Source organism: Schistocerca gregaria, chromosome 4 (assembly GCF_023897955.1).
Source record: "Schistocerca gregaria isolate iqSchGreg1 chromosome 4, iqSchGreg1.2, whole genome shotgun sequence".
In the NCBI taxonomy this organism is placed as follows: domain Eukaryota; kingdom Metazoa; phylum Arthropoda; class Insecta; order Orthoptera; family Acrididae; genus Schistocerca; species Schistocerca gregaria.
Window position 1 is genome coordinate 305,840,048 of NC_064923.1, and position 25,612 is coordinate 305,865,659.

Genomic DNA, 25,612 nt, shown 5'->3' on the forward strand with positions numbered 1-25,612 from the left:
AGAATTTGAAAGAGAGTATTCCAGTCAACATTGTCAAAAGCTTTCTCTAAGTCGACAAATGCTAGACTGACAAAACACACTGTACAACAGTTGGCCTGGGAAGTCATTCCGCACCCACCTTGTGTCCTCAGATATTCACTTTTTCCACTTTCTACCGAACAACCTCCAAGGAACTTCTTTTCCGGACCAAAATCACTCCGAACATGGCTCGACGATTTCTTCGCCTCAAAACCACATCATATCTACTGTCACAGAATCGAAAAGTTATCCCAGCGGTGGCAAAGTATTGTAAATAGTGGGAATGGAAATGAGCGTTTGGCGTCAATGGCCGGGAGGCCCCTTGCCGGGCAGGTCCGGCCGCCTTGTTGCAGGTCTTACTACATTCGACGCAACACTGGGCGACCTGCGCGCCGGATGGGGATGAAATGATGATGAAGACAACACAAGACCCAGTCCCTGAGCGGAGAAAACCACCGACACAGTCGGGCCTGTGGGACGGCAATCCGTCACGCTATCCACTATATTTTTTTTATCGGTATAGTTCGTTGTGTTTGGTCTGGGCGGACGTCACAAGACATCCGTTCAAGCTGATCATTGATTCCTTGGCTCAGATTTTTTTTTTTTTTTTTTTTTTTTTTTTTTTTTTTTTTTTTTTTTTACAGAGAGCACGCAGTCTTCTGACCGAACACGCTGAACCACCGTGCCGGCATCACTCAGCTATCGGGGCGCACACTGTAAATATTGAAAGAGTGTGTATCTGCTGCAACCTATGGAAATACGGCACGTACCTATTTACCAACCCAGTAATGAATACTCCTCGAACTGCGTACAAAATGAGATGTTGCTTTGACTCTGTTGTACGGAATGTGATGTCGTAAATGTAGGCAATGAAAAACATGCCTTAAACCTCACGTCAGGAAAGACCGAGGCGAACGTAGGGATAATGAGTGCAGACAGTTACCAACAGCAGGCAGCTGAGAGATACGATGACCGAAATGGAACTTTTTAACATATTGTATGCTTTGAAAAAATGAATTATTTGTTATACGGAGTCAATAGATTCAATGATGTGTCGAATTAGGCAGAGGGTATCATCACAGAAAAAGAGAATTACTTCCTTTTTGAACAATGAATGGAGAGTATTTTTAAGCGTTGCATGGGGCATGCAGGTAGTATAGAAAGTATAGAAAGTCCATTGCTGTGTTTACCTCGTGAATGACACACATCTCGCACAGCCTCTTCAGGAGTGGCCCGCGACGGCGCTAACAGTCCCAGACACGAACTGGAACAACGGACCGCTACGGCGTCGTGTATATAGACTGGGGACTGCCACCGCAGCAACAAAACATCCCGCTCGCTGTGGCCACGCGGAACTGCAGTACTCTCCCCGCCATGGTTCTTCTGCGGCGTTCGGTGAGTTTCATCTGCAACCTTCGAGCGCGTCTCCGAAGCACAGTGCTCTGAGGTGGTTCCGCATTTCGTTCCCGGTGAAGGACGTGTTTCGCTACTGACTTAGGAGGTTATTTCACATTAAGTAGGAACTGTCTGCATAAACACTCTCTCTGGGTTTGACAGTACAATTCTGTAATCGGAAATCTGCAGTAAACTTGTACTAGAAGGAGTTTTATGAACAGTCTGTATATAGTTCCGGAACAAATGTCAAGCTAAGAAACACAAATGTTCTTCAATAATCTTCTTGCCGACGTTCGAATGCGTTGAAGGAGCTTTAAGTCCTGAGCTTACGGTCCTTTACACGAACGAGGGCATACGTTGTGAAATTTATGTCTGATACGAAAGAGAAATGTCAGATTAAAGTACATCACGGGTGGCCATCCTTTTAGGTTATCTGGGCCATGTCGGAAGAAGACGATTATTTTTGGGTCGCATATAATATACGTGGCACTAGCAAGCGAGATAGAGAGAGAGAGAGAGAGAGAGAGAGAGAGAGAGAGAAACAGAGAGAGGGAGGGAGAGAGAGAGAGAGAAGTGGACGGGACGAGTATGACAGACATGTAGCGGGAACTGCAAATTGTAAACACAGTATTCATTTTATCATAAACAGATTTTTATTATTATTATTTTTTTGGGGGAGGGGGCGGGGGGCTGCATTTATACCTGCATTGGGCCACTTGCGTCCAGCGGTCCACGGGTTGAGCACCCCCTGTAGTACATGTTCCGGATTTCCGGTGAACACAGTCCTGCTGCACTACGGATGATAGGTGGATCGCAATGTGGTAGTGAAATGGCGCGGCAATTGGAAACACTCTCAAACTTTAAGTACGCAAACCGTACGATTGTTGTGAGGAAAGCGACTAAATTTCATACACTTTCCAGTCAAATGTAGCCAACAATCTGACAAAGGCCGCTGATCAGGAAGGAATGCTATCGACACCTACAACAGAGGACAGTGTCCAGGCAATAGAGGAAGCAAATCTGGGGCTAAAGAGATTTTTCCAACGATGACGATGTTCACACAGTGGTTCTTGAATGGATCCGAGACAAAGGAGGGGATTTCTATCGTCGAGGACTTGAACGATTTGTATAACGTTCCTGTCGTTGCTTACACTTCGTAGCGTAACGCAGAATACGACAAAAGTTACTTGGCCTTCTGTCATGATACGTAACTTATTATTTGAAGTCCTCTCATGTACACAGACGTGACGAATGTCATGGGATAGCTCCTAATATCGTGTAGGACCTCCTTTTGGCCGGTGTATTCGAGCAACTCAACGTCGCTTGGACTCAAGAAGTCATTGAAAGTCTCCTGTAGAAATATTGAGTCATGTTCCCTCTATAGACCTCCATAATTGTGAAAGTATTTCCGGTGCCGGATTTTACGCACGATCTGACCTCCCGATTATGTCCCATGAAATGTCCGACTTGTGCCCAAATAATTTGCTAGAATTGTGAAGAATGTTCTTCACTTCGGTTTCGAACAGTTCTGGTCCTGTGACATGGCGCATTGTCATAGGAACATAGTCCATTAAGAGCTCTAAATAATCTCCAAGTAGCTAAACAGAACAGTTTCCCGGCGGAGGTTCGAGTCCTCCCTCGGGCATGGGTGAGTGTGTTTGTCCTTAGCATGCTTTAGGTTCAGTTGTGTGTACGCTTAGGAACTGATGACTTTAGCAGTTAAGTCCCATAAGATTTCACACACATTTTAGGACCATTTCCAGTCAATGACCGGTTTCGGTTCAGCTGGAGCAGAGGAGTCAGTCCATACCTTTGGAAATACATCTCACACTGTTATGGAACCGCCACCAGCTCGAACAGTGTCTTGTTGACAACTTGGGTCCATGGCTTCGTGATGTGTACCCCTTACTCGCAGCCTAATATCAGCTCTTACCAACAGGGAGAGGGACACATCTCACCAGGACACGGTTTTACAGTCGTCTAGGGTCCAACGATATGGTTAAGGGCCCGAGAGAGTCGCTACTGCCACAGCCCATTAACGTCAAATTTCGCCGCACTGTCTAACGGATACGATCATCGTACGCCCCACATGGATGCCTGCGGTTGCATCACGCATTGTTGCTTGTCTGTTAGTATTGGCAATACGCCAACGTCGCTACTCTCCGTCGTTAAGTGAAGGTCGTCGGCCACTGCGTTGTCCGTGCCAGAAATTTGGTATTCTAGGCACACTCTTGGCACTGTGGATCTCGGAATATTGAATTCCCTAAGTGTTTTCAAAATGGAATGTCTCATGCTTCTAGCTTCAACTACCATTGGGCTTTCAAAGTTTGTTAATTCCAGTCGTGCTGTTGGTAACTGTCCCACATGAATCACCTGAGTACAAATAACAGCTCCGCCAATGCATTGCCTGCGATACCTATATATATATATATATACTTGGGCGCCTCTGGCGTCTCTTTCAGCTCGGCGGCCCGAGGTCACTTGCATATATATATATATATATATATATATATATATATATATATATATATATATATATATATATATATATATATATATAGCATGAGTTTTAGCACGTCAGTGTAAAGTCATCTAAGAACGACACGAGCAACACGTCCTTTAACAGTGGCGAGTCTAGAGTAAATTGTAACATGGTAAAGTGTTAATTAGGATAATATTATTACTGAAGTCAGTGACGGCTCGTTAACACACACTTGCTATTATATGCAAAAGGCTCGTGTGCGAATTCATGTCTACTCCAATTTTCTTGTTTTTTTATAAGTTATACCTTCGCGCATGTCAGTTTTCGCAACTATGATATACACAGCATAAAATGTTGTACTTGGGCGCCTCTGGCGTCTCTTTCAGCTCGGCGGCCCGAGGTCACTTGCCTCGCTTGGGCCTTAAACCGGCCCTAGTACAGGCATAGCCAGTACGAAGAAACGGAAGTTAATGTCTAACATTCTGCCAATGGTGAAGTCATTAGAGACGAAGCGTAAGTTTACATTCGTACAGGATAGAGAAGAAAACCGAATGGGTCTTATCGAAGGAAGTAGGTCAGCAAGCACTTCAGTCGGTTGAGTGAAATCATCGAAAACGTTAACTGATTTCCCGGACGAGGATTCTGACATCGCTGCTTTTGCATAATAGTATCTCTAGTTTAACAGAAGTACTACCTCGCTCAACAATATTTCAGGAGTACAGGGTGAAAGTTACTAATACACGGAATAATGTACGTAGAAAGGTAAAAATTGACATACGTGCCTGAAATGACATCGGATTTTATTGAAACCACTAACGAGTGCAAAAAGTGACCTACAGATGACGCTGTACAGCAATACTACAAAATTGTTCAAATGGCTCGGAGCACTATGGGCCTTAACATATTAGGTCATCAGTCCCCTAGCACTTAGAACTTCTTAAGCCTAACTAACCTAACAACATCACACACATCCATGCCCGAGGCAGGATTCGAACCTGCGACCGAAGCGGTCGCTCGGTACCAGTCGGTAGCGCCTAGAACCGCACGGCCACTACGGCCAGCTTATGGAATATCGCGCGGTTCCGGACTGAGCGCCTAGAACCACGAGACCACCGCGGCCGGCTACAATGACACAGCATAATATTCGTGTATAAAGTGAACTGTAATGAGAGAGGGAGCTCGATCATTCCTAAAATGGCTGGTAAATACCTGCTGGAAGGTACAACTTTTATGCAGGCTGGACCTGCAAACCATGTTGCTGCAGATGTGAAAGAGCTCTTAATTACATCATGTGGTGAGAATAGAGTGTTGAGTCTCGACGTCCATCGTTCTTGGCCTCTCAGGTCTCTGGCCCTCAATCTGTGTGATTTTTGGTTGTGGGATCACCTGAAATCGCAAGTCTACCGCTGTCGTCCGACCTCGTTAGGGACTCAAAGAGATAACACCCGACAACAATTTCTCACCATACCTACTGATATGCTGTACAGTGTTTCTCAGAACATTGCCCCTCAACTACAGGTATTGTTGATGGATGTCGGTTGAGATGTTGATACTTTATTATAAATAACATCGTCTTCGCTAAAAACAAATTTTTATGCTAATTATGGTTTTTTTATCAGATAAAGCGCCATCTGTTGGTCATTTTTTGACTTTTTTGTTTTCAATGAAACCTAATGTCATTTGAAACATGGCCGCGCTGGATAGCCGCGCGGTCTAGGGAGTCTTGCCACGCTTCAAGTGGCTCCCCACGTCGGAGGTTAGACTCTTCCCTCGGAAATGAGTGTGTTGTGTTTAGCGTAAGTTAGTTTAAGTTAGAGTAAGTAGTGTGTAAGCCTACGTACCGATGACCTCAGGCAGGCAGCGGTGGCCGAGTGGTTCTAGGCGCTTCAGTCCGGAACCTCCGGCTACTAGGGTCGCAGGTTCGAATCCTGCCTCGGGCATGGATATGTGTGATGTCCTTAGGTTAGTACTACGTCTATGGGACTGATGACCTCAGATGTTAAGTCAAATAGTGCTTAGAGCCATTTGAACCATTCGATGACCTCAGCAGTCTGATCCCATAGAACTAACCACAACTTTCCAATTTCCATTACAAACATGTGTGTCAATTTTTACCTCTTTAGTTACAATATTCCGTGAAGAATTGACGTTTCAAATAATAGTGGAGTTTTGGTCATCCTGGTTGTTTGACCAGTTCGATGTTGCAGTCGGTACTGACTTCATTTTCATGGCCAAGATCAACAATCCCCATAGATTCAATTCACTCCCGAAGAACGGTAGATAAATAAGAGATTTTCATCCTCTCGGCGACGACGTCATTGGTTAAGATGCAGAAGCTCAGTTGCGGCAAGAATGTGGACGTTGTTTTTTCTAGAGGAACCTCACAGTGCTCGATTTAATCACTTAAGAGAAACAACAGAAAACCGAAATCTGCTTTTCCTGCCTGTGATTTGAACCCTGCTCCTACTTAATGTAAGTTTAGTGTCATAACACGGCGCCACGTCGTTTATCAGAAGGATCAGCCTTATTTCTAAGATAAAAAGTGAGTACGTAGTTTTTGTAGAATGGCCTGCGCGCATTTTAGCTGTTCCAGAAAGACATATTGCTCAGAGGATGTCACCACATGGAACCATGGAACCGAATCGACTGAGGAACGAGTCAAAGTACAAAACCGACAGGAGGCCTCATGCATTTTGTCCAATGTTTCTGTCCACTGCACAACCTGAACTACTTAATGCTTATTGTTCAGTTGAAATACACGCGGTAAGATCGTTACAGCCTTTGTATTACACTCATGTGAATGTAGCATGCATTTCTGTTGTTTTGCATCCTGCTTCGGTAACCTGCATGAGTGAGGGCCCCCCTGGTACGATAGACACTCCCCAAAACAACAGAGAATCGAAACTTCCTGCCAGATTAAAGCCGTGTACCGTCCTGGGTTAGGAATCTGGTACCTCTGCCTTTCGCAGGCCAGTGCTCTACCGACTGACCTATCTGCCTTCAAAGCTTTGCTTCTGCCAGTACCTCATCCGCTCCTAAGGATACGAGTCATAGTTGGATAGCTACATTGACATCTACATCTACATCTACATTTATACTCTGCAAGCCACCCAACGGTGTGTGGCGGAGGGCACTTTACGTGCCACTGTCATTACCTCCCTTTTCTGTTCCAGTCGCGTATGGTGCGCGCTCGAATCTCTCTAATTTTACATTCGTGATCTCCTCGGCAGGTATAAGTAGGGGGAAGCAATGTATTCGATACCTCATCCAGAAACGCCCCGTCTCGAAACCTGGGGAGCAAGCTACGCCGCGATGCAGAGCGCCTCTCTTGCAGAGTCTGCCACTTGAGTTTGCTAAACATCTTTGTAACGCTATCATGGTTGCCAAATAACCCTATGATGAAACGCGCCGCTCTTCTTTTGATCTTCTCTATCTGCTCCGCAAACCCGATCTGGTACGGATCCCACACTGATGAGCAATAATCAAGTATAGGTCGAACGAGTGTTTTGTAAGCCACCTCCTCTGTTGATGGACTACATTTCTAAGGAGTCTCCCAATGAATCTCAACCTGGTATCCGCCTTACCAACAATTAATTTTATATGATCATTCCACTTCAAATTGTTCCGCACGCATACTCTCAGATAATTTATAGAAGTAACTGCTACCAGCGTTTGTTCCGCTATCATATAATCATACAATAAAGGATCCTTCTTTCTATGTATTCGCAATACATTACATTTGTCTATGTTAAGGGTCAGTTGCCACTCCCTACACCAAGTGCCTATCAGCTGCAGATCTTCCTGTATTTCGCTACAATTTTCTGATGCTGCAACTTCTCTGTATACTACAGCATCATCCGCGAAAAGCCGCATGGAACTTCCGACACTATCTAATAGGTCATTTATACACTCCTGGAAATGGAAAAAAGAACACATTGACACCGGTGTGTCAAACCCACCATACTTGCTCCGGACACTGCGAGAGGACTGTACAAGCAATGATCACACACACGGCACAGCGGACACACCAGGAACCGCGGTGTTGGCCGTCGAATGGCGCTAGCTGCGCAGCATTTGTGCACCGCCGCCGTCAGTGTCAGCCAGTCTGCCGTGCCATACGGAGCTCCATCGCAGTCTTTAACACTGGTAGCATGCCGCGACAGCGTGGACGTGAACCGTATGTGCAGTTGACGGACTTTGAGCGAGGGCGTATAGTGGGCATGCGGAAGGCCGGGTGGACGAACAGCCGAATTGCTCAACACGTGGGGCGTGAGGTCTCCACAGTACATCGATGTTGTCGCCAGTGGTCGGCGGAAGGTGCACATGCCCGTCGACGTGGGACCAGACCGCAGCGACGCACGGATGCACGCCAAGACCGTAGGATCCTACGCAGTGCCATAGGGGACCGCACCGCCACTTCCCTTCAAATTAGGGACACTGTTGCTCCTGGGGTATCGGCGAGGACCATTCGCAACCGTCTCCATGAAGCTGGGCTACGGTCCCGCACACCGTTAGGCCGTCTTCCGCTCACGCCCCAACATCGTGCAGCCCGCCTCCAGTGGTGTCGCGACAGGCGTGAATGGAGGGACGAATGGAGACGTGTCGTCTTCAGCGATGAGAGTCGCTTCTGCCTTGGTGCCAATGATGGTCGTATGCGTGTTTGGCGCCGTGCAGGTGAGCGCCACAATCAGGACTGCATACGACCGAGGCACACAGGGCCAACACCCGGCATCATGGTGTGGGGAGCGATCTCCTACACTGGCCGTACACCTCTGGTGATCGTCGAGAGGACACTGAATAGTGCACGGTACATCCAAACCGTCATCGAACCCATCGTTCTACCATTCCTAGACCGGCAAGGGAACTTGCTGTTCCAACAGGACAATGCACGTCCGCATGTATCCCGTGCCACCCAACGTGCTCTAGAAGGTGTAAGTCAACTACCCTGGCCAGCAAGATCTCCGGATCTGTCCTCCATTGAGCATGTTTGGGACTGGGTGAAGCGTCGTCTCACGCGGTCTGCACGTCCAGCACGAACGCTGGTCCAACTGAGGCGCCATTTGGAAATGGCATGGCAAGCCGTTCCACAGGACTACATCCAGCATCTCTACGATCGTCTCCATGGGAGAATAGCAGCCTGCATTGCTGCGAAAGGTGGATATACACTGTACTAGTGCCGACATTGTGCATGGTCTGTTGCCTGTGTGTATATGCCTGTGGTTCTGTCAGTGTGATCATGAGATGTATCTGACCCCAGGAATGTGTCAATAAAGTTTCCCCTTCCTGGGACAATGAATTCACTGTGTTCTTATTTCAGTTTCCAGGAGTGTATATATTGTGAAAAGCAATGGTCCCATAACACTCCCCTGTGGCACGCCAGAGGTTACCTTAACGTCTGTAGACGTCTCTCCATTGATAACAACATGTGTTCGGTTTGCTAAACACTCTTCATTCCAGCCACACAGCTGCTCTGATATTCCGTAGGCTCTTACTTTGTTTATGAGGCGACAGTGCGGAACTGTATCGAACGCCTTCCGGAAATTAAGGAAAATAGCATCTACCTGGGAGCCTGTATCTAATATACAAGAAGTTTCAAATCAACACACACTCTGCTGTAGACTCCAAAATTCATTCTAGGAATGTTGTGAACTGGAGGTGTCGACTTTGATGAAAACCTCGCTGCCGCTGATAAAGACTAATAAATTCGTTCTGGTTGGACGGATGCGTGGATTCTAGGGCAGCACACACACAGTGAAAGTAACACATAATAGAGAACCGAAAAATATATTTCTCAACTTTGGTATCACTGGTTGCAGCAGTTGTAGAATGCAGGTTAATCCTATGTGTTCTGCATTGACTACAGTTCCGTGAAAAGAAACTAAGTAATGATCTTGAATTCAAGTCGGAAGAAAAGTAACCTTCTGCCTTGATGTACCATTCAGAAAACAGTTCCGAACTAACAGTACTCATTTAAATCTCTAGACAGTCGCTGTTAGTCCATACACGATAATTCTATTCACTCTTCTGTTTCTGGAGCAGGCTAACCACTGTGTACCTATCTGTCACTGTTTCTATCTCACTCGACAATTTGAAGACTTGAAGACACGACGAATGTTCTGCAGGATCTCCCTAGCAAGACTGGGAATGACTTATATCTAGCAACTGAAAATTCTGCTCGTGCACGGTTACTCAAGCGCGCGTCTCTCTCCCTGGTGTGGCGATGCAGTTCCAGGCGCCGTGATTCTCGTGGGTAGCACAATACACTTGGGCGTAGTGATGTTCTTGCTGCGTACGGACGTCCACTTCTGGTATCAACTGTCGCAAACTCTTCTTGTATGGTATCTCTTTAGGAGTGCATGCTCTTCAGTCAGGAAACCACGAAGCAAAGTTTTCTGAAACAGAAATTTCATCTACAACGTCATTTTATTATCCACGACCTATGTAAAGAAACCATTGAAATGTATAAGCATCAGGATAATTTTAATAGGAAAGAGGAGGCAATGAAACTTAGCGACATATGGGCAGTAGCCCTGCAGAATCGCTAGACGGTTTTAACTTTGACAAGACGAGACAACCGAGGGTTATGTTTTATCTCTCACAAGGATTATCTCTGCTCATCATGTGTTACTTTGACCACACCCCCTGTCCTACAGTATTTATATCACACTCGGCCGTCCTACCGCGTAATTTTAAATAATAACAAATGATTGAATGAATAATTCATGCAACGAATACCGTGCCGTTACTCTTGTCGGATGAAATATTTTTGAGGAATAGAAACTATGAATCTTTTCTCTTTTATATACACTCCTGGAAATGGAAAAAAGAACACATTGACACCGGTGTGTCAGACCCACCATACTTGCTCCGGACACTGCGAGAGGGCTGTACAAGCAATGATCACACGCACGGCACAGCGGACACACCAGGAACCGCGGTGTTGGCCATCGAATGGCGCTAGCTGCGCAGCATTTGTGCACCGCCGCCGTCAGTGTCAGCCAGTTTGCCGTGGCATACGGAGCTCCATCGCAGTCTTTAACACTGGTAGCATGCCGCGACAGCGTGGACGTGAACCGTATGTGCAGTTGACGGACTCTGAGCGAGGGCGTATGGTGGGCATGCGGGAGGCTGGGTGGACGTACCGCCGAATTGCTCAACACGTGGGGCGTGAGGTCTCCACAGTACATCGATGTTGTCGCCAGTGGTCGGCGGAAGGTGCACGTGACCGTCGACCTGGGACCGGACCGCAGCGACGCACGGATGCACGCCAAGACCGTAGGATCCTACGCAGTACCGTAGGGGACCGCACCGCCACTTCCCAGCAAATTAGGGACACTGTTGCTCCTGGGGTATCGGCGAGGACCATTCGCAACCGTCTCCATGAAGCTGGGCTACGGTCCCGCACACCGTTAGGCCGTCTTCCGCTCACGCCCAAACATGGTGCAGCCCGCCTCCAGTGGTGTCGCGACAGGCGTGAATGGAGGGACGAATGGAGACGTGTCGTCTTCAGCGATGAGAGTCGCTTCTGCCTTGGTGCCAATGATGGTCGTATGCGTGTTTGGCGCCGTGCAGGTGAGCGCCACAATCAGGACTGCATACGACCGAGGCACACAGGGCCAACACCCGGCATCATGGTGTGGGGAGCGATCTTCTACACTTGCCGTACACCTCTGGTGATCGTCGAGGGGACACTGAATAGTGCACGGTACATCCAAACCGTCATCGAACCCATCGTTCTACCATTCCTAGACCGGCAAGGGAACTTGCTGTTCCAACAGGACAATGCACGTCCGCATGTATCCCGTGCCACCCAACGTGCTCTAGAAGGTGTAAGTCAACTACCATGGCCAGCAAGATCTCCGGATCTGTCCCCCATTGAGCATGTTTGGGACTGGATGAAGCGTCGTCTCACGCGATCTGCACGTCCAGGACGAACGCTGGTCCAACTGAGGCGCCATGTGGAAATGGCATGGCAAGCCGTTCCACAGGACTACATCCAGCATCTCTACGATCGTCTCCATGGGAGAATAGCAGCCTGCATTGCTGCGAAAGGTGGATATACACTGTACTAGTGCCGACATTGTGCATGCTCTGTTGCCTATGTCTATGTGCCTGTGGTTCTGTCAGTGTGATCATGTGATGTATCTGACCCAAGGAATGTGTCAATAAAGTTTCCCTTTCCTGGGACAATGAATTCACGGTGTTCTTATTTCAATTTCCAGGAGTGTATGTTAAAAGGCACAGCTGGTTATTCTCTGGGACTATCCCAAAGTGAAGACATCCGTCCTACCCACGATGGATTAATATAGTTTTTAACTGCTTTCGAGATAATACATTTCAACAGTTCTTAATTATTTTTTTAGGGGCTGGATGTTGCTGGATAGCTGCCCATGTGCAATGGGAGCGTAAGAATGTATTGATGTTGTTATTAATAAAAATTTACCTATGGCCTAATATGAACAGAAAAATATTGCAGGATGCTATTTTCAGATTATTAAAATGATTCTTTTTATACTTTCAGTATTATGTGACTGCTGGAAGAACTCATATAATTTTTGTCGTTAATGGCGTCGCTGCAGTAGTGAGCCTACACAGAAATGACCAGGGCAACATTTAATTATTACGTACTGAATTATATACAGGATAGGTACTAGCTGCTCACAAAAATACCCACTACAATTATTAATCTCATAGATATTCAACAAAATTATATTCCTACTATAAATAATTGTATCAGTTACAGACCGTGAAAATTTAACGTACGTCAGTGAGTACCGCAGAATCGACAAGACAACGAAACAAAAATAACTCATCCTTCTCCTACAAAAAATCACAGATTATAATAATTGTAATTTTGCTAACACAGATAACTATTCTCCATTGTTAGGTTTCTGCAGTTTACTTCTACTATTTTTTTTACCGGAGGCAATGCCATAGTCCTACTGGTCAATCGGCGAGAGACTCAGCGGAGGAGTGCTTCTGAGGATGTCCAGCGCAGTCCTGGACGAAACGTGAGGAACAAAAGAGTTCCTTAGACCACGACCTCACATCCCGAATGGTTTACCAGCAGCACTGTCGTCCGGTCGTGAAAGCCCTCATTCTGTGATCAGTTTCCGTGTTGTTTAGTGGGCTGAAGACGTACAGCAGCATATCTCGTATGAAAAATGGCCATTTCTGAGGTATCAGACTACAAACGCCCATCGTGAGCAACTCCCTTTGCGATGTTAACTCGAAACTTGCGTGCGACTAAACTGCACTCCCTGAATGCAGTAACTCCTCAATCATTACCAGCCGTGACGTGAAGTCTTATCTGATGGGTCCTCGCCCTTTGGCGCCAGGGTAACTGGAAGAATGGGATCTCTCCCGCATCGTTGCTATTACTCGCCGACAGTGGGCATTTTGGGCAGTGCAAAACAGCGATCCATCACTGAACAAGTTGCGACTATATCCACCAGAAGTACGTGACTCGCGGTCATGGCACAACTCCAAATTCAGCCGTTTGAATAGTGTTGTTAACTACAGCCTAGCCATGGGACAGTATTTCCCTAGTCCGGCTCATGATAGTTTCATAACTATTGTGCAGGATGACACAGAATATTGTAGAGAACCCATTATTTACGTGGTTACAATGTGCTACGTCCTTGTGGTGGTCAGCTGTGGTAGACCAGAATACTGGCAATGAGAATTCCTTCCCTCATTTTCCCATGCTGCCAACGATGAGGCCTCTGTCACAAACGAATGCCCCAGATATCTGGCTATTGCACGCTTCGACCAGTGGGGCAACAGGAGACGCACAATGACTCTCCTTTCAGATACTCTCAGGTGCTGATAACACTGCCTCATACGAGTACGCGCCATCGGCGGTCCTTCGCAGTGATCACTCAACATCTAACCCTGTTCATGCTACCTACGTACTCTACCAGGCCTGATAGCAACATAAAAAACGAACTACACTAATGCAGTGAGTTGGCCTATCTACTTGTCACAGAGAATTGCAACCCTTATCTTTTACATACGAGTCAATGGTCTGTAGATGTGGGAAGTTACATCGACATCTGACCATGTTTTCAGAAGGCTTCATTTTTTGTCAGACAGTGTACACCTTTTCGCCTAACTTGAGTGTTACTTGCCAGTGTGGCTAAACAGGAGGAGTATAGCTGCGCGTTTCGAAACGAATTCGATTAGTCTATGGGTGAACGTTATGCAAATGCTAGATAAACTGTACTGAGAGTGCATTTTTTGTCAGACAGTGTACACCTTTTCGCCTAACTTGAGTGTTACTTGCCAGTGTAGCTAAACAGGAGGAGTATAGCTGCGCGTTTCGAAACGAATTCGATTAGTCTATGGGTGAACGTTATGCAAATGATAGATAAACTGTACTTAGAAGTGCCACAAGGAATGCGTCGCGAAGAGGTCTACATTTGGAACCTGACAGCTCACCCTTTAAATGGAGTCAAGACACCCATTGCATACTCCTCCTTTTAGTTTGCTCAGTGAAATCTTGCCCCATCTTATGAGTCGGGAAAATAATTCTGCCACCATGTATCTTGCGACACAGATCAAGTGATGGGTTATACAAGGTGGTCAGAGACAATCTGGAAAGCTTGTAAGGACGCTGCAAGGTAGGTTGTGCTGAGAAATGATTGTTAAGAAAAAAATTCCGTACCTTACGCCGTTTACGAGTTAATTAATATTACAGTTAGCCAATCAGGTTGTTATTTAGGTAAATTCAGGTGGTTCGCCGGATACAGTTAGCGTCACTTTTTCTCATGGCGTAGATGATAGCGTGCGAACGTGCTCAGCCTTTCGCTCAGGTTCGATCCTCACTACTGTTCCGTATCAAACTTTTGTATTTCCATCGCGCCCTTGTTCGGGTTTAGGGAAACAAGTGATTAATTCGTTTGGTGACAACATCTCTGGCGGGGTGCTTGACAATGATCCCTCAATGGCCTCTTTGGCTAAGTCCAAAGACAATTAGCTCGGAAACAGCGTAACGTATGGAATTTCTTTTTAACAATTTTTTCTTAACCCAATATATCCTTCTACAGCCTTACAAACTTTTCAGGCGGTTTTTGACCACACTCTAGTAAATGTAGATGTAAATGTGGATACCTTGGGCCTCTCTAACAGCAAATAATAATAATAATAATAATAATAATAATAATAATAATAATAATAATAATAATAATAATATAGACAGTTGATTCTGACCTCCAACAAACGCTATGAAAAGAAACTACTTATCGGTCGAGCGATAAATGTGCAGTAGGCAATCACACACGTTACTTAATGCGAAGAACATTTAGACTTTTTGCTATGAACAATAGTGTCCGATGAAATTTAACTCTTTTCTCCAGTAAGTAGGACTAAGGATTATACGTTAGATCTTTCGCAGGGATCTTTTTCGCTGCAATCCCATTTACCTAGATCTGAAATGTTTTGGTGCCATCACTCTTTTGTGACTTGTAATTTACTTATTAATGTTGTGATGTTATGAAAAAAGAGCTAAGAAATTAAAATAAAAAAACATTCATCATTTTGACTTATAAACTTATTTTTCAGATACACGCTCTAGTTTTCTCTTATGGAGCTATTTAGTTTCAAATGACAAACTATCTTCGCCACATTCGTACCAATCTTTCACGTATTCCCTGCTGCTTTACTGTCACCGGTTTATTCTTTTTCGTGGCAAAATATACACAACCTTGACAAATTTCCGTTTGTTGCTTTAAGGAAACCAGTTGCGAGCTAACATCCCAAAGGTGTTCAGGCGCACATGCGGTTCCTCTTCGTCGAAATGTCTTGGCTCAAACTTGTCTAGGGGTTGAACCGCCCGTGTCGCATTACACCCCCTAAATTAGGCAATTGTGACGCTTTGGTTAAATTGAAACATAGAAAGTTAATATAACATATAATAACAATAATAATAATATCGGGAGCGAAATTAATGATCCATAAATGATGTAGGCAACAGAGATGCGATTTGGTTAGAATAATGTAAACGTTCAGAAAGCAAACAAATAACGAAAGTGGTCGCACTTAGAGCTACTGTTACCCTCTAGCGCATATCCATTTCACACGGTTGGATCATTCACAATATCATCGCGAAATAAAAATACAAGACTCCACTTCGTTATCTACGCGAAAAGTTAAAGTTCACACAAGGCACGCTACTTCTTACCGCTCAGACACTAAGTCCTGCGATCTACATCTACATTTACATGACTACTCTGCAATTCACATTTAAGTGCTTGGCAGAGGGTTCATCGAACCACAATCATACTATCTCTCTACTATTCCACTCCTGAACAGCGCGCGGGAAAAACGAACACCTAAACCTTTCTGTTCGAGCTCTGATTTCTTTTATTTTATTTTGATGATCATTCCTACCTATGTATGTTGGGCTCAACAAAATATTTACGCATTCGGAAGAGAAAGTTGGTGACTGAAATTTCGTAAATACACTCCTGGAAATTGAAATAAGAACACAGTGAATTCATTGTCCCAGGAAGGGGAAACTTTATTGACACATTCCTGGGGTCAGATACAACACATGATCACACTGACAGAACCACAGGCACATAGACACAGGCAACAGAGCATGCACAATGTCGGCACTAGTACAGTGTATATCCACCTTTCGCAGCAATGCAGGCTGCTATTCTCCCATGGAGACGATCGTAGAGATGCTGGATGTAGTCCTGCGGAACGGCTTGCCATGCCATTTCCACATGGCGCCTCAGTTGGACCAGCGTTCGTCCTGGACGTGCAGATCGCGTGAGACGACGCTTCATCCAGTCCCAAACATGCTCAATGGGGGACAGATCCGGAGATCTTGCTGGCCAGGGTAGTTGACTTACACCTTCTAGAGCACGTTGGGTGGCACGGGATACATGCGGACGTGCATTGTCCTGTTGGAACAGCAAGTTCCCTTGCCGGTCTAGGAATGGTAGAACGATGGGTTCGATGACGGTTTGGATGTACCGTGCACTATTCAGTGTCCCCTCGACGATCACCAGAGGTGTACGGCAAGTGTAGAAGATCGCTCCCCACACCATGATGCCGGGTGTTGGCCCTGTGTGCCTCGGTCGTATGCAGTCCTGATTGTGGCGCTCACCTGCACGGCGCCAAACACGCATACGACCATCATTGGCACCAAGGCAGAAGCGACTCTCATCGCTGAAGACGACACGTCTCCATTCGTCCCTCCATTCACGCCTGTCGCGACACCACTGGAGGCGGGCTGCACGATGTTAGGGCGTGAGCGGAAGACGGCCTAACGGTGTGCGGGACCGTAGCCCAGCTTGATGGAGACGGTTGCGAATGGTCCTCGCCGATACCCCAGGAGCAACAGTGTCCCTAATTTCCTGGGAAGTGGCGGTGCGGTCCCCTACGGCACTGCGTAGGATCCTACGGTCTTGGCGTGCATCCGTGCTTCGCTGCGGTCCGGTCCCAGGTCGACGGGCACGTGCACCTTCCGCCGACCACTGGCGACAACATCGATGTACTGTGGAGACCTCACGCCCCACGTGTTGAGCAATTCGGCGGTACGTCCACCCGGCCTCCCGCATGCCCACTATACGCCCTCGCTCAAAGTCCATCAACTGCACATACGGTTCACGTCCACGCTGTCGTGGCATGCTACCAGCGTTAAAGACTGCGATGGAGCTCCGTATGCCACGGCAAGCTGGCTGACACTGACGGCGGCGGTGCACAAATGCTGCGCAGCTAGCGCCATTCGACGGCCAACACCGCGGTTCCTGGTGTGTCCGCTGTGCCGTGTGTATGATCATTGCTTGTACAGCCCTCTCGCAGTGTCCGGAGCAAGTATGGTGGGTCTGACACACCGGTGTCAATGTGTTCTTTTTTCCATTTCCAGGAGTGTAGATCAGGAACGCTTCCCTGGGGGACACCTGATATCACTTCAGTTTTACTCGATGATTTGCCGTCTATTACTACGAACTGCGACCTTCCTGACAGGAAATCACGAATCCAGTCGCACAACTGAGACGATACCCCATAGGTCCGCAGCTTGATTAGAAGTCGCTTGTGAGGAACGGTGTCAAAAGCTTTCCGGAAATCTAGAAATACGGAATCAACTTGAGATCCCCTCTCGATAGCGGCCATTATGTATTGCTCGATGCCACACACCGCGCAATTATTTATGTCCTTTTACTTGCTAGTTACCTAAAGACCGACCGTCGACCTTCGCGTCTACACCAGGACTGTCCCCCTGCCCGTCTCCGGCCGCGTCTCCCGCGTGCCGAACATCGTCGCTCAACTGACTAGTGCAGTTCCCTTCCCTGAAGCCGTCCATCTGATTGGCTACAGCTTATTCTACAGTATTTTACATTTTAACATGTTCAAATAATCAAAGTTTGACCACTTTAACATTCAAAATAAAGTAACAATAATATGCAATACATAATAAATGTTAAATTCTTTTACATGAAAACATGCGATTTTCTTCTTAACTATGAATGTCACGGCCAGTAGCCTTGCACCAATGTGCTTCCTGATAAATAAATAAAGAAGTAAAGAAACTATTTTGGACTAAACTTGGCAACAAATATTCTGTAAACTAATGATTCAATAAGATGTCATACTGTCATCGTTAAATGTGTTTTGTGTGGAGGAAATGATCTGATGCTTAACTGAAAATACTGATAATTTAAATTTACTCTATCTTTTAAACAAATAAAGTTACAGAGTTGATATTTACAACATTTGTCATTTTAATGATACGCTCTTAATGTGAAATGTCGATTGATCAAAGCGCTCAGATTTTAGCATTCAGGTCTTAGTGTACAAAAACAGGTAATTTCACTTTAACGTTAGATCCTTAACTATTATAGATATATACATCTACATCTACATCCACACTCCGCAAGCCACCTGACGGTCTGTGGCGGAGGGTACCTCGAGTACCTCTATAGGTTCTCCCTTCTATTCCAGACCCGTATTATTCGCGGAAAGAAGGATTGTCGGTATGCCTCTGTCTGGGCTCTAATCTCTCTGATTTTATCCTCATGGTCTCTTCGCGAGATATACGTAGAAGGGAGCAATATACTGCTTGACTCCTCGGTGAAGGTATGTTCTCGAAACTTCAACAAAAGCCCGTACCGAGCTACTGAGCGTCTCTCGTGCAGAGTCTTCCACCGGAGTTTATCTGTCATCTCCGTAACGCTTTCGCGATTACTAAATGATCCTGTAACGAAGCGCGCTGCTCTCCGTTGGATCTTCTGTATCTCTTCTATAAACCCTATCTGGTGCGGATCCCACACTGCTGAGCAGTATTCAAGCAGTGGGCGAACAAGATTACTGTAACCTACTTCCTTTGTTTTCGGATTGCATTTCCTTAGGATTCTTCCAATGAATCTCAGTCTGGCATCTGCTTTACCGACGATCAACTTTATATGATCATTCCATTTTAAATCACTCCTAATGCGTACTCCCGGATAATTTATGGAATTAACTGCTTCCAGTTGCTGACCTGCTATATTGTAGCTAAATGATAAGGGATCTTTCTTTCTATGTATTCGCAGTACATTAGAATTTTCTACATTGAGATTCAATTGCCATTCCTGCATAATGCGTCAATTCGCTGTAGATCCTCCTGCATTTCAGTATAATTTTCCATTGTTACAACCTCTCGATATACCACAGCATCATCACCAAAAAGCCTCAGTGAACTTCCGATGTCATCCACAAGGTCATTTATGTATATTGCGAATAGCAACGGTTCTACGACACTCCCCTGTGGCACACCTGAAATCACTCTTACTTCGGAAGACTTCTCTCCATTGAGAATGACATGATCAATATTCCAGTTTTATTGCGATCACCATGAAAATTTAAGAAAGATGGAAGATTAAAATTACTATGGCTTCGTTCCCTGAATTACCACAGAATTAAGTAGTATTCATAAAGGTTTCCCTTTGTGGCCGATTTTAGGTCCGCCATATTTAACACTGCTAAGCCTCCCTGGGTACAAACAGTTCCGATGGGGTTTCCCTATGACGTAGGTCCTCTACTGTCTCACTCGCACACTACAGCGCTTAGGCCTCATCAGCCTTGCCTCATTCAGCACAATAGATGCCTCTGAATTTCCCCATCTCGCGGCGAATCTGCGCTCTTTGTGGCGCACGGTCCTGAAATCGTTTCACAGTTCCTGGAAGGCCGTCTCTTTCAGCCATGTACTTAAATGAAAGAGAAATGCTCGTTAATTCACACAGTGTAATTAAAGGGTTGTTTGATTTCATATTACGAAAGAGTTGTTTCTTCTTTGTGACGTGGAAGTTTCAGTTTAACCATCCAGACTAGCCTTGTATGTATTGCATTGTACGTTAACCGGGGACCTAGAAACGACGGAGAGGCTCCATCTCCGCCGCAGCCGCAGTGGTCCACAACCCCACGATGACTTCCGCAGTCTACTTCACCCCTCCACGGCCCTACACCGAACCCAGGGTTATTGTGCGTGGTGGACCCCCCGCCCCCCTCCCCACCCACCCCAAGGAACGTCTCATACCAGACGAGTGTAACCCCTATGTTTGCGTGGTACAGTAATGGTGGTGTACGCGTACGTGGAGAAATTGTTTGCGCAGCAATCGCCGACATAGTGTAACTGAGGCGGAATAAGGAGAACCAGCCCGCATTCGCCGAGGTAGATGGAAAACCGCCTAAAAATCATTCACAGACTGGCCGGTTCACCGGACCTCGACACATATCCGCCGGGCGGATTCGTGCCGGGGACCAGGCGCTCCTTCCCGCCCGGAAAGCCGTGAGTTAGACCGCTTGCCAACCGGGCGGGCCAGCCGAGCCCTACTGTCCTAGTGCTTGTAGCCCCACACAAAATTGAGTAATTTATAATGCTATAGATAAAATTACTGATGTGTCTAACATGGAACAATTTAACTGCAGCTGATGTGACGGCTGTGCCGGCCGGTGTGGCCGAGCTGTTCTAGGCGCTTCAGTCTGGAACCGCGCGACCGCTGAGGTCGTAGTTTCGAATCCTGCCTCGGGCATGGATGTGTGTGACGTCCTTAGGTTAGTTAGGTTTAAGTAGTTCTAAGTTCTAGGGGACTGATGACCTCAGATGTTAAGTAGTCAAACTAAATTATAAACAGTAGTCAAAAACTTTCACAGTAATGTTAGGTAAATTGGGGAATGGCGAAGGCAGCCGAAGACTGTTAAGAAGAAATGTAATTCTTCCACGTAGAAGGTCGCCTACATAGTTATTATAGAGAGTGGTTTTCAGTCTAAGGCCTTACTCAGCTTGGCTCAGTGGAATGTAGAGAGGCAATTCACAACTCTGGGTTATTTAGTTACCGTTACAGAGCCATAGAAATGTCCATAAATCTCCTGCTTCAAGAGCTAAAACTGTATATTGACAAGAACACGTTGCAAGGAGAATCAGAAAATTCAAAACTATTTCTTATTCGTATTGCATAATACATAATATTTTCCCTATTGGACAGTTCTTGACCTATATTTTCCGAATATAAATCAGTAATGAAATACAGACATGCATGTTAGCAGTATGTAACAGTGTACACGCACTACGAAATGAGTGCAATCACTGTTCAAGCGACGTGTTCTGTATTTACCGTACAATACAATCTTTCAAACAGCTAAAAAACTAAACTAAGCTAAAACAAGAGATCATTATCTAAGATACCGATCTCTGGGTTGGACAGTGAATCGAAAACAGTCGCTTCACTTTCCCTTAAAACAGAAGGAAAGACGAAGTTGTTTTTACAAAACAATATTCGGTAAATTTAGAGAACTTATATTATGCAACCATAACTGCAACAGAATAATTCTACCGTCTCCATCGTATAAGTAGCAGAGGGGTATGAGGGACTATGAAGATAATATTAGAGATATGGCGACGTGAAATGAGGCATATAGACAACTTATTATCTCTCACTGTACAAATATAGAGCAAAACTAAACTACATATTATGGGCAAGGTATACCATATTCTTCAGTAGTATGTAGGGCGTTGTAGAACTATAGGATAGAGATCATACAGACGCTAAAAGATCCTAACCCGAGTTTAAAAAAGTAGGTCTGACACATATGTTTCAGGCGGAATTACGAAATATGGACTGAGCGCTGCCTGGTGAGTCACGTGTTTGTAAGCTCATCGACTTTAATGGCGCTGCCTTAAAAATCCAAACACCATTGTCTCTAATGTGTTGAAGGTTGATTTTCCTTATCGGGTTACATGAAGATTTTCACGTATAAAGTCCCAATGGAAATTGAAGAGCAACAGATTTTAAGCTTTGTTGACTGAGTCTTCCTAGAAAAGACAACAATAGTATTTTAGAATGTTTGGGGAAGTTGTATGTGTGGTTATAATAAATGAATGAAGAATTTCCGAACTTACTATTACTGTCACCTGCATGTGTATATATTAACTGTACTTACATATTGCTCCAAATAAAGGATGTGTTTCAGTTTTTAAGAAGTATTTGAGAGCAGTAAATATTACATTTGCTTACTTATCTTTTGCATTGCTGGCCTCCTAGAAAGTTCACTGTAGGCAGATGATTTGCGGTTTTCATTATATTCTCGGATTTATTAAAGTTTTTCTAAGCTGCAAGAGGAACTGGTGATTTCTTCTTCGCTTATAAATGAATATCTCCAGTTTTCGTCAGCAGCAGTTCATTTATTTACTGTTAATTACAAAATGTTATTTTTAGACACTGAGATAAGCTTTTCAGCGAACTTGTATTAGCTTCGGACCAGAATTAACCTGAGTTACATGATGCATGTACTCGCTAAAGATTGCGTAGTCAGTCAACGTTAAATAAAACAGGGAGATTTACGTTTCCTTTTCTTGCATGCTTACTATAGCAAGATTCAAATTAAAGATCATTTGCTTTGTAATATGAAATAATTTTCAAGAACATTACACTTGTTATGAAGTAAAAAAAGGTTTAAATAGTTGTTTTGTGCATGACAAATATATGCATTAATTTCACTTTCCTTCACTTAATTTTAAACGAATGTAAAATGGCACCAACCAAACCAGTGGCGCGGAAAAAAATTATCGGCTATTGGGTCTGCATCTCAATACAGTCAGATTAGCATCCTTTACTAACCGTTCAGCTTTGACGGTAAAGGTTTCGCTTAGTGACAGTTTGTAAGTAGCTACGTAAAATTACCTATCTAGAAACACCTTAAATTGTACGAGTACAATTCGTAGGCACTTCGTGTATGTTTTTCACGACAGATCTTCCGGTTGGTTGTGGAATACAAACGTAGATGTACATTCAGCATTGTGTACATGTCTGTTAGATACTTGAATTTATTGCTTAAGTCGCAATATTTACTTGAGACAAATAGTTTTCTAAACGGCACATGTCTGTCACATTGAAACAGAACGTCTCGTGAAAATTTTACTACGTTTTAAATGTAAAAGTCGTATGAGGAGTACAAAACAGACTCAGTTTTTGTGATATGTCCTCCTCGAGACATTGCTTGCCAGAATTTTGATCTGTCAAGCTAGGGTGGGACTGTGAATCTCTGAGGTAGGGGGCTACAGGATGATTTTCCTTGTAATGCACTCTCAGACACTAGAGAACTAACTATCACGTAAAATCTGCTAGTGAAAATTGTTACACAACGCCTCTTCATTAACAAAAACGAAGAAGCAGTAGCGGTTGGAGTGGATGTTTTAAAATTTGTGAGACTTTTCCTCAAAATAGAACCTCAGTCGTAGCTTAAAGTTTCTTGGGCCATACTTCACATGCTCTTACACAAGTGTGGAAAATTAACCCGTCAATAGCGTTAGTAGAGCAGCAGTGCAATGGAGCCAGTAATTTCTCGTAACAACCGTGAGCTTTTCATTTGTCTTCGGACAAGAGAGATAGATATTAGTTCGGACCGACAGCGGTTAGACCGAAAATGGGACTGTGAATCTCTGAGGTAGGGGGCTACAAAATGATTTTCCTTGTAATGCACTCCTCAGACACTAGTGCCTTATCCGCTTCTCACATGCACGATACAAAAAGTTTCTTTCAGGAGAGTCTGCATAAAAGACAAATCTTACTTTTCACTTTTTTTTTCTTCATTGCAGAGTCTTTTTAGTGCGGTGGTGATGGCCGCCAGTCTCAGTTTGACTTGGGCCACGTCTCAGGAAGACGCGTCGTCTTCCACGCCACCACGTACGGCCGAAGACGTTTCTACAACTGGCGCTTCCTCGGGGGGCGGAGCTGACTCCAATGACATTGAGGATGCAGGAGCGCGACTGGTCGTCATCCCCTTTTCCCTCACCGCCAGTGGGCGGCGCGGCGTCCCCAGAATGATGTGGTCCTCTTCGCCTCTCCTCCACGCTCTTTCGCCTGGTCTGACAACGGAGCCTGAAAGCTCTGTGGACGTCGAACCGCTGTCTTGGGAATCGCCGACGTGGTCGGCAGCGGCGCTGTACAGGGATCTCATGGAACGCGCTGCGCGAGCCAGGGGTCTGGAAGAGGAGGCCAGCGATGACGCAACGCCTTGGTCGCCGGAAGAACTCTGGTTAGCTCATCGTGACAGCGAAGCCGAAGTCGGCACTTACGACGATGATGGCGACGACGAAGAGGCGAGTTCCACGGAAGAAGAGGCAGCAGGTTTGAAAGACTACGATGAAGCCGAGGACCCCGCTGAAGAGAGTATGCAGACGGCGGAAAACATCGTCTTCAGGCCCTTGTTCCGCTACAAGGCGCAGCAGGCTTCGAGACGCCGCAGCTACACGTCCAAGTCAAAGTCATCGCGCCGGAAATACCGCCCCCGCCGCCGTCACTACCCGTCTCGGAAGTACCGGCCCTACTACAACTACAACTACTACTATCCGTACAACTACTACAGACAGTACAGTCCGTCACACGTATGAAACACAGGCACACTTGAGAATGCCACCTCTCGATCTGTTCAACACCATACTGTTGCCACAGATACATATTCACTTTCGTATGAACGGAGTGATATATCCCGTCATACAGGCCATAAGCAAAGGCTGCACACCTGCTTCGCATCATGTGCACCAACAACAGTGTTACAGTGCTGATGTAAGAGACATAACTTATATGGACTCTATTATATGTTTATTTATTTTTTAATATTTATTGTATTACAATAATGCTCCACTATTACAATGAATAAGAGTTGATGAAGAGAACTGATAAAGTAACAATTATTGTGATGAAGTTTAATTAATTATGGACTGTCAGAAATACGTTACAGCTATGTTAAAAACCTCATGAAAATATTGAAAAATTTTTTACAGCGAAAAATGAAGGAAGCTCTATAGTTGACAATCAATTGTCTTTTAAGCGCACTACTCTTAATCATTATTTATTTATTGCTACTTTATTGTATTTTTGTGAATTCATTTTTAAATGTTATTTATTTATAATAACAATTTGTACGCGTTGACGTGTGTAGTTCAGCATTAAATTGCCTTTTATCGCCCTACATACTCTTGTTATTTTACAAGTAAAAAAATATAAAGTGAAAAACTGAAACGTAATTTGGGAAAATATTCGCAGTCATAACTTGCCATCAATCTTCATCTACATCGAAATCCATTTGATTATTCTGCAGTTAACTGGCAGAGGGTTCATCGAACTACCTACAAGCCATTTACCGTTCCGCTTTCGAACAGTGCACAGGAAAAACAAATAATTAAATCTTTACGTGTGTGCTCTGATTTCTCTTATCGCGCAGGTG

The 25,612-nt window shown here is 45.1% G+C and overlaps 1 protein-coding gene across 1 annotated transcript; it reads left to right on the forward strand.

The window, feature by feature from the left end:
* Positions 1-1,358: 1,358 nt before the first annotated feature.
* LOC126267428 (uncharacterized) lies at positions 1,359-25,343 on the forward strand. Its single transcript, XM_049972679.1, has 2 exons — positions 1,359-1,413; positions 23,982-25,343. Exons 1-2 carry the CDS (start codon positions 1,393-1,395, stop codon positions 24,774-24,776), a joined length of 816 nt encoding a protein of 271 aa, XP_049828636.1. The 5' UTR covers positions 1,359-1,392; the 3' UTR covers positions 24,777-25,343.
* The last annotated feature ends 269 nt before the right edge of the window (positions 25,344-25,612 follow it).

What these genes read in the sequence shown, in the direction of transcription:
- LOC126267428 (XM_049972679.1), top strand. Translation starts at nt 1,393, where the DNA reads ATGGTTCTTCTGCGGCGTTCG. An exon ending in TGGTTCTTCTGCGGCGTTCG is followed by an intron (nt 1,414 to 23,981) that starts GTGAGTTTCATC and finishes TCTTCATTGCAG; the next exon opens with AGTCTTTTTAGTGCGGTGGT.